The sequence below is a fragment of the Zalophus californianus genome, chromosome 11 (assembly GCF_009762305.2).
Source record: "Zalophus californianus isolate mZalCal1 chromosome 11, mZalCal1.pri.v2, whole genome shotgun sequence".
In the NCBI taxonomy this organism is placed as follows: Eukaryota; Metazoa; Chordata; class Mammalia; order Carnivora; family Otariidae; genus Zalophus; species Zalophus californianus.
In genome coordinates, this window is record NC_045605.1 from 32,795,558 (window position 1) to 32,812,312 (window position 16,755).

A 16,755-nucleotide genomic window follows, 5' to 3' on the forward strand; every position below is an offset into this window, starting at 1 on the left:
AAAAAGCCAGGTGGGACATGCAGAGCCGGTTGGGCCAAAGACAGTTGGAGATGGTGAGTTCTTCCAAATACTGACACACCAACATTGCATACTGGGGCGGGTGGGTGGAATGCTGGACTTGGGGTTGTTCCAGAGAAGCCTGACTCAGAGGCCTCTGAGAAAGGCATCTACTCAGGGAGGAGGACTAGGGTTACTGAACATAAGAAGGTGCTTCAGGAGAAATAGGTCTCAGGAGGGTCAGGTGATTGTCTTTTGACCCATCAATACTTAACATTAATAAAGACTTGCAGAATAAAGACAATCTTTCCAATATGTAACTCTTCTGTCACATTAGCCAAAACCTCTCCCAGTCTATTGGGCAACACTGAGGAAGATGAGGAAGAAGATCTCATTGCCTGGAGGTGGGACCTAGGGCTGCAGATCTTTCTGGGAAACTGTTATAGAAGATGATTAACACAACAAAGCCACCACTAAACAGTCACTTAAATCCAATCCCTTTCCTTCTTTTAAAGCTTTTTAGAAATTCCGTAAGTGTGAGCAGCATGTCGCATACGTCAACCACTTCATCCTTATGGTGCTCTAAACTTGTGAAAGCCGCCATGTTAAATCCAAGAATCTGCTCCGGTAGCTGTTCTTCAAAATACTTTTCCACCAAAGAAACAGATTCGTTAAAAATAGGCATATAGGTGATTCTATTATTTTCTGTCTTCAAACTCCTGGTAGTATGAGACTGTGAAATTTGAAATAATTGGAACTTGTCCGTCATCCATGATAATGACCTCTAAATATCCAACCACAGCATCACACGCTGGGACAGAGGCGGAAGAAGACAGTGCGATGCTCTCTTCCTCTAAGGGGTCCCTCACTGCCGGGGCCTCCGCATTCACCCGCAGGGCAAGCAGGCCTCTCAGCCTCCTACTGCACCCGCGGCCCAGCCGCCTTGGTGCTCCACAGACACCAGACGGCCCAGCAGGGCAGTGCCTGCGAGGCTGGGGACCTCAGGCTCCCTGTTGCGGGCACCGCGAGTGCGTTGTCGGTTACCCGACTAACATCTGTTCTTTACAGAGTACCTTGAAGAATTGTGTGTATATCTAATCATTAGTCCTTATAATAGCATGGAGTTGTAAAAATTATCCACTGTGGGCCAGACATAATGCTTATTGATGGGAAAAATAAGAAAAATAACAAAACAAACAAAAACAGTTTTTGTCTTGGAAAAGCGTATAATCAAATTGCAGACATTGGCAGGCATTAAAATTTGTGAGGGTGCTCTCCAAAGATTTTACAAAAATAAGGAAACCTATAACACTACCCTGCAATGAAAATAAAACAGTGTTCCTTACTGGATATTTAGTACAATGCAATGTAATTTTTTTGAGCATCTTAGTTACAGGTATATTTTAATACTGTTATATTTCTAATTAAACTGTCAATACCAACGTTTCAATGATCATAGGACAGTGTCCTTACTCTACAGGGTGACAAATTACTAGTTGGTGGGACACATGATATGTATTTAAACTCAAAGATCATGAATCTTTATATATTTTTCTGTACACAAAGTACCTCCTGTTGAGAGCTCCTTATATATAAATTTGCTTAAAATTGTTTGAACTTCCTTCCTTCCTTCTTACCTCCTTACTTCTTTCTTCCTTTGTTTCTCATTCTTTCTTTCCATTTTAATTGAGAACTTTAACAAGGAACATTCAATTTATATTGGAAATATAAAGACTAAAATTTTTGTGTGACTAGTTAAAATGAAGTCTTTGATTAATCATCAGAAACTAGAAGGGACAGAAATAATCAAAAATATTATTTCATCTATAAAACTACCATATAGGGGCACTTGGATGGCTCAGGTGTTTAAGTGTCTGGCTTCAGCTTAAGTCATCATTCCAGAGTCGTGGGATCCAGCCCTGCATCGGTGTCCTTGCTCAACAGGGAGCCTGTTTCTCCTTCTCTCTCTGCCTCTGCCTCTCCCTCTGCTGCTCCCCTGGCTTTGTGCTCTCTCACTCTCTCTCAGGTAAGTAAATAAATGAAATCTTAAAAAAAAAAATAAAGCTACCCTATATTATGAACAAGAGACTATTTAATAGAATAAATATGCAGTTTTTCTAAGTTTCAATTATTACTAAAATTTTTTTTTTAAAGATGTATTTATTTGAGAGAGAGTGTATGCATACATCCGTGATCCAGGGCAAGGGGCAAAGGGAGAGGGAGAGAGATTGGGAGAGAAGCAGACTCCCCACTGAGTGTGGAGCCCCACGTCCCTTGTGGCTCCATCTCTGGACCCTGAGATCAAGACCTGAGCTGAAATCAAGATCCAGAGGTTTAACCAACTGAGCCACCCAGGTGCCCCTAAATTTATTTTTGCTAATTTAGTTATTTTTCCTTTTCATGAGTATTGTTATTCAAATGTATTGGTTAAATATGACATGTAAGGATTTTTTTATTTCAAAAAAAGATGGCGGACGAGTAGGGGACCCTATTTCAACTGGTCCCCAGAACTGAGCTGGATATCTACCAGACCACTCTGAATACTCACGAAATCAGCCTGAGATGTAAGAAGATCTGGATCTCTACAAACAGAATATCGCGGGCGATTGGTTTTGAGGTACAAAGCAGGCAGCCCTGATTCTGTGGGCAGATATCGGAGAATAAATGGCAGCGGGAGGGTGCCTGGCCATGGGGATCCTACACTGCCAGTGAGCGACAGCCTCGCGCGCTGGGGACCGGGCACAGACTCACAGACCTGGAGCGGTGGGGTCACACATGTGAACTGGGAGCGGCTGGCGGTTTTAGAAGCACAAAGGGCAGACACGTGCCCTGACCTGGAGGCAGGACTGGGAGTGCTGCCAAGGGGTGCACAACCCAGGACGCTGTAGTTTATAGCAGCACGGACAGAAACGGTGATAGTGTGGCCTGGAGAGCTCACTGAAGAAGAGACTGCAGACTCTCTGCTCTGAGGCAGAGGATTAGAAATGGTCTCTTCTACTCTGACTTGTGGAAGAGACGCGGAAAGCCACCAGGGAAAGCTGCCAGAGAACAAAAGCCCCCAAAACTGGTTCCCACTGAGCCCATCCCCTGCCACAGGGGGGCAGGGCAACTCTGCCCAAACAGGGTTGCCTGAGTAACAGCATGGCAGGTCACGCCCCCAGAAGACAGCCTGAGAAAACAAGAGGCCAGCAACCCTAAGGTCCCTAGAAAACAGGAGCATCTTGCTTGGGTTCTGGTCAATAATTTGGACTCTATACATTCCCTTAACCACCCATCAACAGAATGACTAGGAGGAGGAACCCCCAAAATAGAAAAGACTCAGAGATTATGATTTATGCCACAGATTTACAAATGGATGCAGATATAACCAAAATGTTGGAGACGGAGTTCAGGCTAGCAATTGTGAAGACAATGGCTAGAATGGAGAAATCAATTAATAGCAACATAGAGTCTCTAAAGGCAGAAATGAAAGGTGAATTGGCAGAACTTAAAACTGCTATCAATGAGATCCAATCCAATCTAGATAATCTAACAGCTAGGGTAAGTGAGGCAGAAGAATGAATAAGTGACCTGGAAGACAATATAATAGATAAAAAAGGAAAAGAGGAGGCCAGGGAAAAACAACTCAGAATCCATGAAAATAGAATCAGAGAAATAAGTGACACCATGAAGCATTCCAATGTCAGAATAATTGGAATCCCGGAGGGAGTGGAGAGAGAGAGAGGACTAGAAAATGTATTTGAGCAAATTGTAGCTGAGAACTTCCCTAATCTGGGGAATGAAACAAACATTTGCATCCTAGAGGCAGCGAGGACCCCTCCCAAGATCAAGGAAAACAAGCCAACACCCTGGCATGTAATAGTAAAACTCACAAATCTTACGTACAGAGGGAGGAACATCAGAATAAGGTCAGACCTATCCACAGAGACATGGCAAGCCAGAAAGGCCTGGCAAGACATATTCAAGGTACTAAATGAGAAGAACATGCAGCCAAGAATACTTTATCCGGCAAGGCTTTCATTTAGAATGAATGGAGAGATGGAGAGCTTCTAAGACAGACAGAAACTGAAAGAATATGTGACCACTAAGCTGGCCCTGTAACAAATATTAAGGGGGTTCTATAAAAGGACAAAGACCCCCAAGAGTGATATACAACAGAAATTTACAGGGACAATCTATAAAAACAATGTCTTCACGGGCAACATGATGACAATTAATTCATATCTTTAAATAATCACTCTCAATGTGAATGGCCTAAATGCTCCCATAAAATGGCACAGGGCTGCAGATTGGAAAAAAAGACAGGACCCATCCATATGCTGTCTAATTCTTATATCAGACAAATTAGATTTTAAAACTAAAGTCTATAGTTAGAGACACAGAAGGGCATTATATATTCTTAAAGGGTCTATCCAACAAGAAGATTTAACAATTGTAAATATCTATGCCCCCAACATGGGAGCAGCCACCTACATAAGCCAACTGTTAACCAAATTAAAGAATCATATTGATAACAATACGCTAAATGTAGGAGACCTCAATACTCCACTCTCAGCAATGGACAGATCATCTAAGCAGAAAATCAATAAGGAAACAAGAGCTTTGACTGATACAATGGACCAGATGGACCTCATAGTTATATACAGAATATTCTACCCTAAAACAACAGAATACTCATTCTTCTCGATGGGTCAACCAGGAAATCAAAGAAGAACTTCAACAATTCATGGAAATCAATGAGAACGAAAACACACCGGTCCAAAACCTATGGGATACTGCAAAGGTGCTCCGAAGGGGGAAATACATAGCCATCCAAGCCTCACTCAAAAAAATAGAAAAATCCTGAATTCACAAATTGACTCTACACCTTAAAGAACTAGAGAAAAAGCAACAAATGATGCCAAAGCCATGCATTAGAAGAGAAATAATTAAAATTAGAGCAAAGATCATTGAATTAGAAACCAGAAGCACAGTAGATCAGATCAATGAAACTAGAAGTTGCTTCTTTGAAAGAATTAATAAGATTGATAAACCACTGGCTAGACTTATCCGAAAGAAAAGAGAAAGGACCCAAATTAATAAAATTATGAATGAAAGGGGAGAGATCATGACTAACACCAAGGAAATAGAAACAATTATTAGAAATTATTATCAATAACTATATGCCAATAGACTGAGAAATCTGGATGAAATGGATGCCTTCCTGGAAACCTATAAGCTGCCAAGACTGAAACAGGAAGAAATTGACAACCTGAATAGGCCAATAACCAGTAATGAGATTGAAGCAGTGATCAAAAACCTCTCAATAAACAAGAGTCCAGGGCCTGATGGATTCCCTGGGGAATTCTACCTAATATTCAAAGAAGAAATAATACCTATTCTACTGAAGCTGTTTCAAAAAATAGAAACAGAAGGAAAACTTCCAAAGTCATTCTATGAGGCCAGCATTACCTTAATCCCCAAACCAGACAAAGACCCCATCAAAAAGGAGAATTTCAGACTGATATCCCTGATGAATATGGATTCCAAAATCCTCAACAAAATCCTAGCTAATAGGATCCAACAATACATTAAAAGGATCATCCACCATGACCAAGTGGGATTTATCCACGGGATGCAAGTGTGGTTCAACATTTGCAAATCAATCAATGTGATAGAACACATTAATAAGAGGAAGGAGAAGAACCATATGGTCCTCTCAATTGATGCGGAAAAAGCATTTGACAAAATACAACATTCTTTCCTGATTAAAGTGCTTCAGAGTATAGGGATAGGGGGAACATTCCTCAAGTTCATAAAATCCATCTATGAAAAACCCACAGTGAATATCATCCTCAATGGGCAAAAGATGAGAGCCTTTCCCTTAAGATCAGGAGTACATCAAAGATGCCCACTCTCACCACTGTTGTTCAACATAGTACTAGAAGTCCTAGCAACAGCAATTGGACAACAAAAAGAAATAAAAGTCATTCAAATTGGCAAAGAAGAAGTCAAACTCTCTCTTTTCTCAGATGACACGGTACTTTATGTGGAAAACCCAAAAGACACCACCCCCAAATTACTAGAACTCATACAGCAATTCAGTAATGTGGCAGGATACAAAATCAATGCACAGAAATCAGTTGCTTTCTTATACACTAACAACGTAACTGTAGAAAGAGAAATTAGAGAAATGATTCCATTTACAATAGCCCCAAAAACCATAAGATACCTCGGAATAAACCTAACCAAAGAGGTAAAGGATCTATACTCTAGGAACTATAGAACACTCATGAAAGAAATTAAAGAAGACATGAAAAGATGGAAAAATATTCCATGCTTATGGATCGGAAGAATAAACATTGTTAAAATGTCTATGCTACCCAGAGCAATCTATACCTTCAATGCCATCCTGATCAAAATTCCAATGAAATTTTTCAAAGTGCTGGAACAAACAATCCTAAAATTTGTATGGAATCAGAAAAAACCCTGAATCGCTGAGGAAATGTTGAAAAAGAAAAACAAAGCGGGGGCATCACGTTGCCTGATTTCAAGCTATATTACAAAGCTGTGATCACCAAGACAGCATGGTACTGGCACAAAAACAGACACATAGACCAGTGGAACAGAATAGAGAACCCAGATATGGACCTTCAACTCTATGGTCAACTAATCTTCGACAAAGCAGGAAAAAATATGCAATGGAAAAAGACAGTCTCTTCAATAAATGGGGCTGGGAAAATTGGACAGCCACATGCAGAAGAATAAAACTGGACCATTCTCTAATACCATACACGAAGATAAACTCAAAGTGGATGAAAGACCTCAATGTGAGACAGGAATCCATCAAAATCCTAGAGGAGAACATAGGCAATAACCTCTTTGACATTGGCCACAGCAACGTCTTTCAAGATACATCTCCAAAAGCTGGTGAACCAAAAGCAAAAATGAACTTTTGGGACTTCATCAAGATAAAAAGCTTCTGCACAGCAAAGGAAACAGTCAACAAAACAAAGAGGCAACCCACAGAATGGGAGAAGATTTTTGCAAATGACACTACAGATAAAGGGCTGGTATCCAAGATTTATAAAGAACTTCTCACACTCAACACCCAAAAAACAAATAATCCAGTCAAAAAATAGGCAGAAGATATGAAAAGACACTTCTCTGAAGAAGACATACAAATGGCTAACAGACACATGGAAAAATGTTCATCGTCATTAGCCATCAGGGAAATTCAAATCAAAACCACATTGAGGTACCACCTTACACCAGTTAGAATGGCAAAAATGGACAGGGAAAGAAACAACAAATGTTGGAAAGGTTGTGGAGAAAGGGGAACCCTCTTACACTGTTGGTGGGAATGCAAGTTGGTACAGCCACTTTGGAAAACAGTGTGGAGGTGCCTCAAGAACTTAAAAATAGAGCTACCCTATGACCCAGTAATTACACTCCTGGGTATTTACCCCAAAGACATAGATGTAGTGAAAAGAAGGGACATATGTACCCCAATATTCATAGCAGCAATGTCTGCAATAGCCAAACTCTGGAAAGAGCTGAGATGCCCTTCAACAGATGAATGGATAAAGAAGATGGGGTCCATATATACAATGGAATATTACTCAGCCATCAGAAAGGATGAATACCCAGCTTTTACATCAACATGGATGGGACTGGAGGAGATTATGCTAAGTGAAATAAGTCAAGCAGAGAAAGCCAATTATCATATGGTTTCACTTATTTGTGGAACATAAGGAAGAGCATGGAGGACATTAGGAGAAGGAAGGGAAAAATGAGGGCAGTGGAGTTGGAGGGAGAGATGAACCGTGAGAGACTATGGACTCTGAGAAACAAACAGGGTTTAGAGGGGAGGGGGAGGGGGGATTGGTTAGCCCGATGATGGGTACTAAGGAGGGCACATACTGCATGGAGCCCTGGGTGTTATACGAAAACAATGGATTGTGGATCACCACATCAAAAAATAATGATGTATGGTGACTAACATAACATAATAAAACTTAAAAAAGAAAAAAATAATAAATAAAATTATTTTTAAAAATAAAAAAAAAAGTCATGTAAGTTTACCTTAATTTTTATTATTTTACTACCATGGCCTTCTGTATGTTGTGTCATTTGTTGCATTATTCTTATAATATAGATTCTGAATTATAAATAATAAAATATATGGTTTAAATTTATCCCTACCACCTATATTAGCACTTATTTCATAATGATTTGACCAGAAAAAAAAAAATGAGACTAGAAAGGTTGAAAGGTTGCCTTGGAACCTTGTTTCATCCATTGAATCTAACATCTAACTGAACATGTAAAATATTCCTGTAATTACACTTTCCAAAAGAAAGTGAGCCACAGGAAAAACCCTATGTTTTCAGTACTGTGTGAATATTGACCATTTGGGTAAAAAGTGTCTACTTCTACTTATTCCAATAGGTGAAGCTCAGGTTATAGAGCTTCCAACAGAAATCCATTCTCCTGAAAGGAGAACATTCCAAATACAAACTGTGGGTATGGTGGAATATTCATGTATCATGCTATTCTGTATCAACTGCCAGTCAAGTGGAACTGTTAGCCAAGATTCTTTCTACTTTCTACAGAGTTTGGTGGGTGAGGAGAAAGGCCCTTATGTCAAAGGCAACAGGTTTAAAAGTACAAATTGGGTGAATACATAATAATCAAGATACTTCTTGAAGTGAAATAAAGCTTGTTGTAATTGTCCCAGTGGTAAAGACATAAACTGGGACTATCCAGGCAAAATTAGGAGCAGAGTAGAAAATCACCCTAAATACAGGCTACAGTGAAAGGCCAAATTCTTCCAGATACCTTCCCAAACTCTCAGAAATATATACCAGAGTAGCAAGCTGGCCCGGTTTCTTTTTCTAGTCTACAATCTTGATTATTTTCTATCCAAAATGATGCACGATTTGGGTAGGTTTGTCCTTACCTTGTTGGCCTACAGGGTATATCAAATTGTGTGTGACAAGGAGAGCCCACACTTTATTTCTTTGTAGCATACTCTCTTAAAGTAAACAGTAATATTGAGTGAAATCATTTTTTTTTCTATTTTCCTGGAAATAATCATTACTACTATGAATCAAGTAGCTGGAGTGGGGAGGGGTGCAAGTAGAGTAGTGCCATATAGAAACTTCTGTCTCAAACTGTAAATCTAATTATAATTTAGGTGTGGGCCATTTTTTCACCACACAGAAAGATTTGGAACTTTTCCCAAATCGTCTTAAGAGTAACAGGCACTGCTTGCATTTTCTTGTGTTCTGAGTGGAAAGGTTCTGGTTCAAGACTTGTATTTCAGTATCAGATTTTTATCTGTAGAGACAAACTAGTATCACTTCAGACTTTTGAAGATAAACTGGTATGATATGAATATTACTGATAGGATTCAAATCAAATCAAACTGATATGATTTGAATGTTAATTATTGTTCCCTGGGGTTCAGAAGCAACAATTTTTTTTCCCTATGGCTAGACAGTTGACTTAATTATGTAATAAGAAATATAAACAGTTTGCTTTGTGAATTTCATCAAACTATAATACCCATAGCCTAAAAATAAACAAACCAGTGGTAGTATTTCAATCTTACAAACTTCTGAATGACTCTATGTGTTTTTTCCAGGATGCTTTTCCCTCTTTAGCCTTTAAAGAAAGGCTTAAAGAAAGCCTTTGGAAAGCTTTCCCTGGATCATCCCAGGAGAATGCAGTGGACTCTGCTCCCATAATTCTTTGCACATGGCTTTATCACAACAGACAGCATGCTCTGCTCTAATGTGGGGTTTGTTTTTTCATCTAATCTAATGGACCACGAGTTCCTTGAAAGTTCTACTGCTAGGATGTAGAGCAATAATAGGCACATAAATGAATGAATGAAATGTGCATAGTGGATTCAATAAGGTTGGACTGCTGAAATCCTAAAGGATTTATTAGAGATAAGGAAAGAAAAACCAGGTTGAATTCAGATATTAATATTTAAAGCTATTCTTTAAGAGTTCCTCTGAAGGATATTAGGCTTTTTAGGAGAACTGATCTTGAGATACAGTGACAGTTGTAGTTTCTTGGTGGATACAGCCAAATATGCAATTTGGATAATTTCATATTGAAAGCTTCTGAATTTTCTTATAACAATGCTCTGGATTATAGTATTCCCTTTTTTTTTTTTTTTTGAAAACTGTCCTCATTTAGGAAATAAGAATACTAACACTTGCCCATTATGCATAATATATACTATAAAAGCAAATATGAAAAGTAGATATAATTTATGATCCTTAGAAGTAAAGATGAGATTGAAGATATTTTTGAAGTATATTTACCCAATTCTTACACACAACCTGGTTGGTTCTTTGACATTTTGGACAATATAAATGCTTGTAGGCTGTAGAGGCTATTTATCTTATAGATGTATTAATTTAAGCCAGGGGTCAGCAAAAATTTTTTTCTGTAAAGGACCAGATAGCAAATATTCTAGGTTTTGCAAATCAGCTACTTAATTCTGTCTCAACTACTTTATTCTGCCACAGCAGTGCAAAAGCTGACACAGACAATATGAAAACAAATGGGTGTGGCTGCATTCCAATAAAATTTTATTTACAAAAAAGTGACTGCTGGGCAGGATTTGGTTCATGGGCAATAGCTTACAACTCCTGACTCAGGCCAAGGGAAAGAATAAATCAATGAAGGTTACAAGATTTTTAACTCATCAGAGAATGGCTTTGGTGTCAGGGAAACATCTCATTTTTAAGTGTATCAACTCTCAGTACAAAGAACCTGATAATTCCCCATTCATTTTTAATTTAAAGCACTTCTGTGCATAGGGTAATTTTACATGATGCTTTACCATGCAAAAGAAGTATGATTATAAATTACTTGTTTTTTTTGTACTACCTAACAAACAATATTTAGTTCAAATTAATTTGCATTTTCAGTTTGACTTTTGGGACTAGAGCAACATGCTTTGTGAGGGCACTTACTGTATACTTGTAATTGTCCACGAAAGGAATTTTTTCCACGTGAGTTTTCAGCTCTGCACTCATATAGGCCTGCATCATCCAGTTGCACGTTGGGTATTTCCAGCACTGCCTGAGATTTCCGCAGACGTGCCTTACTAGGAATATAACCATTAACCTTCATCCATGTGATTGTTGGAACTGGGCTACAATAAGGAGCAAAAATGCTGTTAATACACTTTCCAGTATTAGGAACATAGATTCTATTATCTGGTAATTTAAGCACTTAATAGGCTGAGTACAATAAAGTGTAATCACAATTAAGGACCACGTGCTGGTTGATATACTTCACTTTCCATGTGTTTTGTTTGGGAAGTAGTTACACTCAAGGAGGATAGTTTCCTTTTCTTTCATATTTCAGTAAAGCAATTTAGTGACAATATTTTATACATTTTAATACATTATACTTTTTAAAAAAAACTTTTAAGTTGTTTGAATGACAAAGTAATTTGATGAAATTACAAAGTAATGAATGAATGAATGAATGAATGAATGAATTCGAAGACATTAAACAAAAGACTCATGAAATAAATGAACTAAGAACTCTTTTACCCCCACTTCCAAAAATATCTTCTTTTTGCAATAACATATACAGTTTGCATGTAATCTCCCACTTTGTCTTTATGATGCATATATGTATACATATGATGAGTTATTTTTGTTTTGTTTAAAAAAATAAGTTGTGTACTTGATATTTTATAACTAAAAAATCAAATTCAAGATCAACTCCTGACTTATTCTAGTTAATAGCTGTCTATTATTCCATTCTATAGATGTATCAGAATTTCATGAACCATCCCCTATAGTTAGGCATTAAGTGTAGTCCCAGTTTTTTTTTTCTTTTTTTCCACTAAAAAACAATATTGCTATAAACAACCTTGCCCATATATCATATGCTATTGCTTTTATTTTCTGCAGCAGACATTCACAAAAGTGGAATTGATGGATCAAAGGGCACTCACATTTTTCATTTTAATAAGTACTGCCAGATTGTTTTTCAATAATATAGTAGCAGTTTCCATATCTATCAGTAATATATGAGGCTGTTTCCCCATATCCTTGCAACCATTTTATGTGATCAATCTGTTTAATTTTTGTCAGTATCAAAAAGTAAAAAATGACATTTTGTTGCAACTTTAATATTTCTCTGAACTCAAAGAAGATGGAATTTTTTTAAGACTTTTATTGGCTATTTGCATCTGCTTTTCTGTGAATTGTTTGCTTATATTATTTTCCTATTTTTTCTTTCATTTTTCTATTTGCCTATTTGTATTTTTAGGTCTTTATGTATTGGAGCCACTAAGACTTTGTTTCTCAGAAAAATTCTCCCTCAGTGTATTGTTAGTTTATGATGGCATCTCTGATACACTTTTATGAACATTTTGGGGAGAAACAAACATATCTATAGTTTCCTTCACAACCTCTATATTTTTGTTTACTTAAAAAATTATCTGTAAACCTAAGTTTATATCCATATTGTCTGCATTGTTTCTGGCTGTATCTTGTGGGCTTTTTTGTTTGTTTGTTTGCTTTTTGTTTTTGTTTTGAATGGTTTGATCTTTAATCCACCTGGATTATATTCATGTTTTTGGTGTTAGATAGGGAATATAACTAATTATTTCAGTACCATTAAAGTAAAACTCCTTTCTCTACAATATCTGGTATCTTGTCTTTCCCGTATAATTGGTCTCAGATACTTGAATTTGTTTCAGGCTTCTCAATTCTGTGCCACTGATTTATTTATTACTATCTATATTTAATGCACTTTATGGTTTAGACCCAGTCTACTTTTTCCATTAGATTTCTCACTACTTCCTTCCGTATCTCCTGACCCAGAAACATATCTCTGTGTGTTTCCAATTATATCTGTTAAAATCCTACTAATCCTTTGAGACCTATCTTAAATGCCTCCTCCACAGCAAAGTCTTTCCTTATTTGTGTAGTCTTCAGGGATTTTTTTTCTCTTTTAAATATAAATGATTTGTGTATTTTTTATAACTCACAGCTCTTATAACATTCTACCATAGATTATAATTGTTAAGTCTAAGATTTTTTACACTAATTTTTCTTATAGAAAGGATAGCAATGTTCACTATTATAAACAATGCTATGATAAACACTTGTGTATTTTGAACACCATTTTGATTTATTTCTTAGGAATAAGGCATAGAATTGAAATTTCTGGATTAGAGTTGACAATTTTTCTTGTTTATTTAGGTAGGTACATATATCCAACATCCAAGAGGATTGAACCTTGCATTCTGGAATAATCCTTACATTGGCACAACATATCATTTTTTTAATATGTATGAGAATTGATTTACGATTTTTTTTTAAATTAGGATTTTTGCATCTATATTTAAAGGTGAGGTTATTTTCAACTTATTAGGTTTGTTGGTTTTCTGTGTGCTTACTTCTTAGTGAGTTAGTGGTTGGTTTGTTTCCAAGTATTCCATCCCTAATTTCAATGTTTTAGCAGTAAGTTGCATAAATAATTGCTTAAAATTATTAAAAATTCCTTAATCATGAGTGGTTGCACATTGTAGTAGTAGTTAAGTATGGGTTCCATAGCTAGACTTCCTGGGGATAAAAAAGTTCTGCAACTATATGTTATTTAACATCTTATTTCTTCAGTTCCCTCAAATGTAAAATATGGTGGAAATAATAGGACGTATTTCAGAGAGTAGTTGTGAACATTAATTATTTAAAGTACTTGGCACAGAGCAAGCAGGCAAAAACAATTTGCAATAATATGATGAGGATGTTTGTATCCCCTTTATAATTTCAGTAGTATATGTTTTCTCCCCAACCTGCAGCCCCCCACCCCCCAACTTTTTAAGCTTTGCATGTTGATTAAGAGCATGGAATTTGGGGAATGCAATTTAGGTTAAAAATACAATTGGAACACAAAGATGTTATGTGATCTTAGGAAGGTTATCTAAGTTAATGCATCTAATTTCTCCATCTGTAAAATGGACATATTTATTTGCTCCTTCAGAATGCAAATATCTTGAGGGCAGCAGTATTATTTCTCTTGTTTATCAGTATGTTCACAGTGTCTCATAGAGTGCTAGGCACATGGTACTTAATAGGTGTTTATGAAATAATGATTCTCATAATATTATTCTGAGCACTAAGTGAGCTATGTTTTTGTAAACCACTTAGCAAAACATGTTGCAAATAGTGAGTACTCAATAAATGTTAGATATAATGATTTTTAAATGATTAGTTTTGTTAGATTTTATCTATTTTATTGGTCTTTAAAATGAGAATTTTGAGTTTTCAGCTTTTCTTTTGTTTGTTTGTTTGTTTGTTTGAGTTCACGAATTTCCATTTTCTATTTACTTATTCCTCTTTTTGATCAGCACATTTATATTGTACTTCTAATGTTTTGAGCTGAATGATCAATATAGTTATCATTTATGGTTAATAATGAAACATATAAGACTGTCTTGTCCTCTGATATCAGATATAGCTACATGCCATATGTTTTGATTTGTAGAGAGAGTAAGTTGTACCATTTCTGCCTTTTGGAGTTTGTTGAGTCAATCTTTGTAGCTAAATACAGGATGAATTATTGTTTTAGTTACATGTCCATAAAAAAGTATATTTTATTTATGATAAAAGTTTAAAAATTAGCTTTGATATATTTGTTGTTAATTGTGTAATTCAAATATTATTTTAGTGTTTTCCAAAATTTTAAAGAAATTTAACTTTTGTCAAAATAAATCTTCAGTGGAATTTGTTGATCAAAAAGAGCATGAAATTAAAAAGGAGTGAGTAAAGAGGTAATATGTCCTAAAGTTCTTTTACTTTGGGGAGGAAGGTTAGGTTATTAACTCTAGATTTTAAGAATGCATAGCAAAATTAATAGTATAATTATTTAAAAAGTATAATTTTCCAAATAAATGTAATATGGCAAAGAGTGGGAAGCTCAGCCCTTCCCCAAATCCATTTCTTTTTTCTCCTGGGCACATATTTGCTTTTTTTTCTATGTAAATAGGCATGACCATGATGCTGACCATGATTTCTGACCCTGAAATGTAGTGGAATAATTCCCCCAAAAGTCTCTATTCTATCTTTCTCTTTTGCTTAGGTGGATATCAATGCCCAGGATAATTTTGGAATTTAAAGGTTGAAGATAGCAGAGACTAGGTCTTTAAACAACTGTGTAGAGGAAAGTTTCAAGCTACTACCTCACCAGTGCCAATCAATAACTCTCTTTGGATTCTGTGTGAATGATATATAAATGTTTATCTTTCTAAGACCCTAATATTTGAATGCTTCTTTTACCTACTAGCATTACTTTACTAACATAGAAATTGGCATAAAAATGGATAACTGTAATAACAAGACATAACATATTTGGAACAGTCAGGATGAAAAAGATAGGATGTGATACTGGGGAATGAGAAAATGAAGACCCTGTTATGTAGTGGCAAAGCAATCTGGTAAAACTTTTATCTTTGATAACTTGGAAAGGTCATCCAAATGCTTACGTAAGCTACTGAAGGAGTTAGAAAATAGAATATTAAAAGTGTGTGTGGATTCATCAAAGTATTAGAAAAAAGAGATGAAGTCAGGAAAATACTGGATGGACTGTCAGCAGAATTAATGAGAATAGAAAGACTGCAAAATGTGGGATCTTGGTCAGTAAAGCAGATTAGTTGCAAAAATGGCCTTCCTTCTCAATTACTTTATATGAATATCTTTTGCCATGTGATTTTACAGATTTTATCATTTTGAGATGGAGTCTGTTAAGCAATACTTTGAATTTAGGTTGCCTTATGACTTGTTATTAGAATGCCTAATGACTGGCTATTAGAATGTAGCTTTACAAGGATTTGTGTGCTTTTGCTCTTTCTCTTGGGCCCTTGCCTTTGCCATGAGAACCATTTAAGTTAGCCTGCAGGAGAATGAGAGAGCACATAGAACAGGGCCACATTGTCTAGGCAAAGGACATTCCAGGCTAACCAGCTTCCAATGGACCCTAGAGCTGACATATTTATGAGCTAGTTCAGCTGTTATCAGCTCAGTCTGAGCCAGATCAGTAGAACCACACAACCAATTTTGTTTTGTTATAAATAATAATGGTTATTGATTTAAGCTGGTAAATTTTGGGGTGTTTTGTTATGCAGCATTGCTGTGGCAATACATAATTGATTAGAAATTAGATTAGAAAACCTCATTTTTAGATCCTAGACAGTAGAAATAAGAATAAAAAGATATAAGATATCAGGGGGCCATTAAAAATCAATCCCATGGCAAAGCTAAGGGTTTTGGTCTTCCCAACAAAGCCTGATGGCTTCAAGGTAGCTGCCAGTATATTGAGAAAAAAAGACATGAGGACTTAATTATTTCTAATGAATAACTTTGAATGAAGTTACTAGTACATGGAATTGAGTGGAAGCAAACAGATCAGAAGCCAATTAGATATTGAGATAACTGCATTGCCAAAGAAACCAGGAGTCTGAATTTAAAGAACAACAAAACATTGAGCATTTGAGCCTTAAAACAAATTTTAGGTTTCCAAATGTAGATCAACAGAGAATTTGAACTACAAAATTTGGGCCTGCAAGGAGGGAATATTCCTCAATACATATTTCAATTATGGCCATGGAATAAAACAAAAAGGAAAATGTCAGAGTAGAGCCAAGATACCCTGGAGAGTAAACAAGACAATTTCTTCCAAAGAGTGATATCAGTGTCTAATTAAGAACTCCCTCAGGGGCAGAGCAAGATGGCA

General features: G+C 36.4%; 1 protein-coding gene and 1 pseudogene across 1 annotated transcript in view; both read right to left on the reverse strand.

Moving 5' to 3' along the window:
• The window catches only part of CNTN5 (contactin 5), a 1,400,310-nt gene that overhangs the window by 303,882 nt on the left and 1,079,673 nt on the right, over nucleotides 1–16,755 (reverse strand). The window contains exon 12 of the mRNA XM_027581317.2: nucleotides 10,974–11,155. Within this exon, the coding sequence (XP_027437118.1) occupies nucleotides 10,974–11,155 (182 nt within the window). The remainder of the gene's footprint in view (nucleotides 1–10,973; nucleotides 11,156–16,755) is intronic.
• LOC113914372 lies at nucleotides 409–2,774 on the reverse strand (annotated as a pseudogene).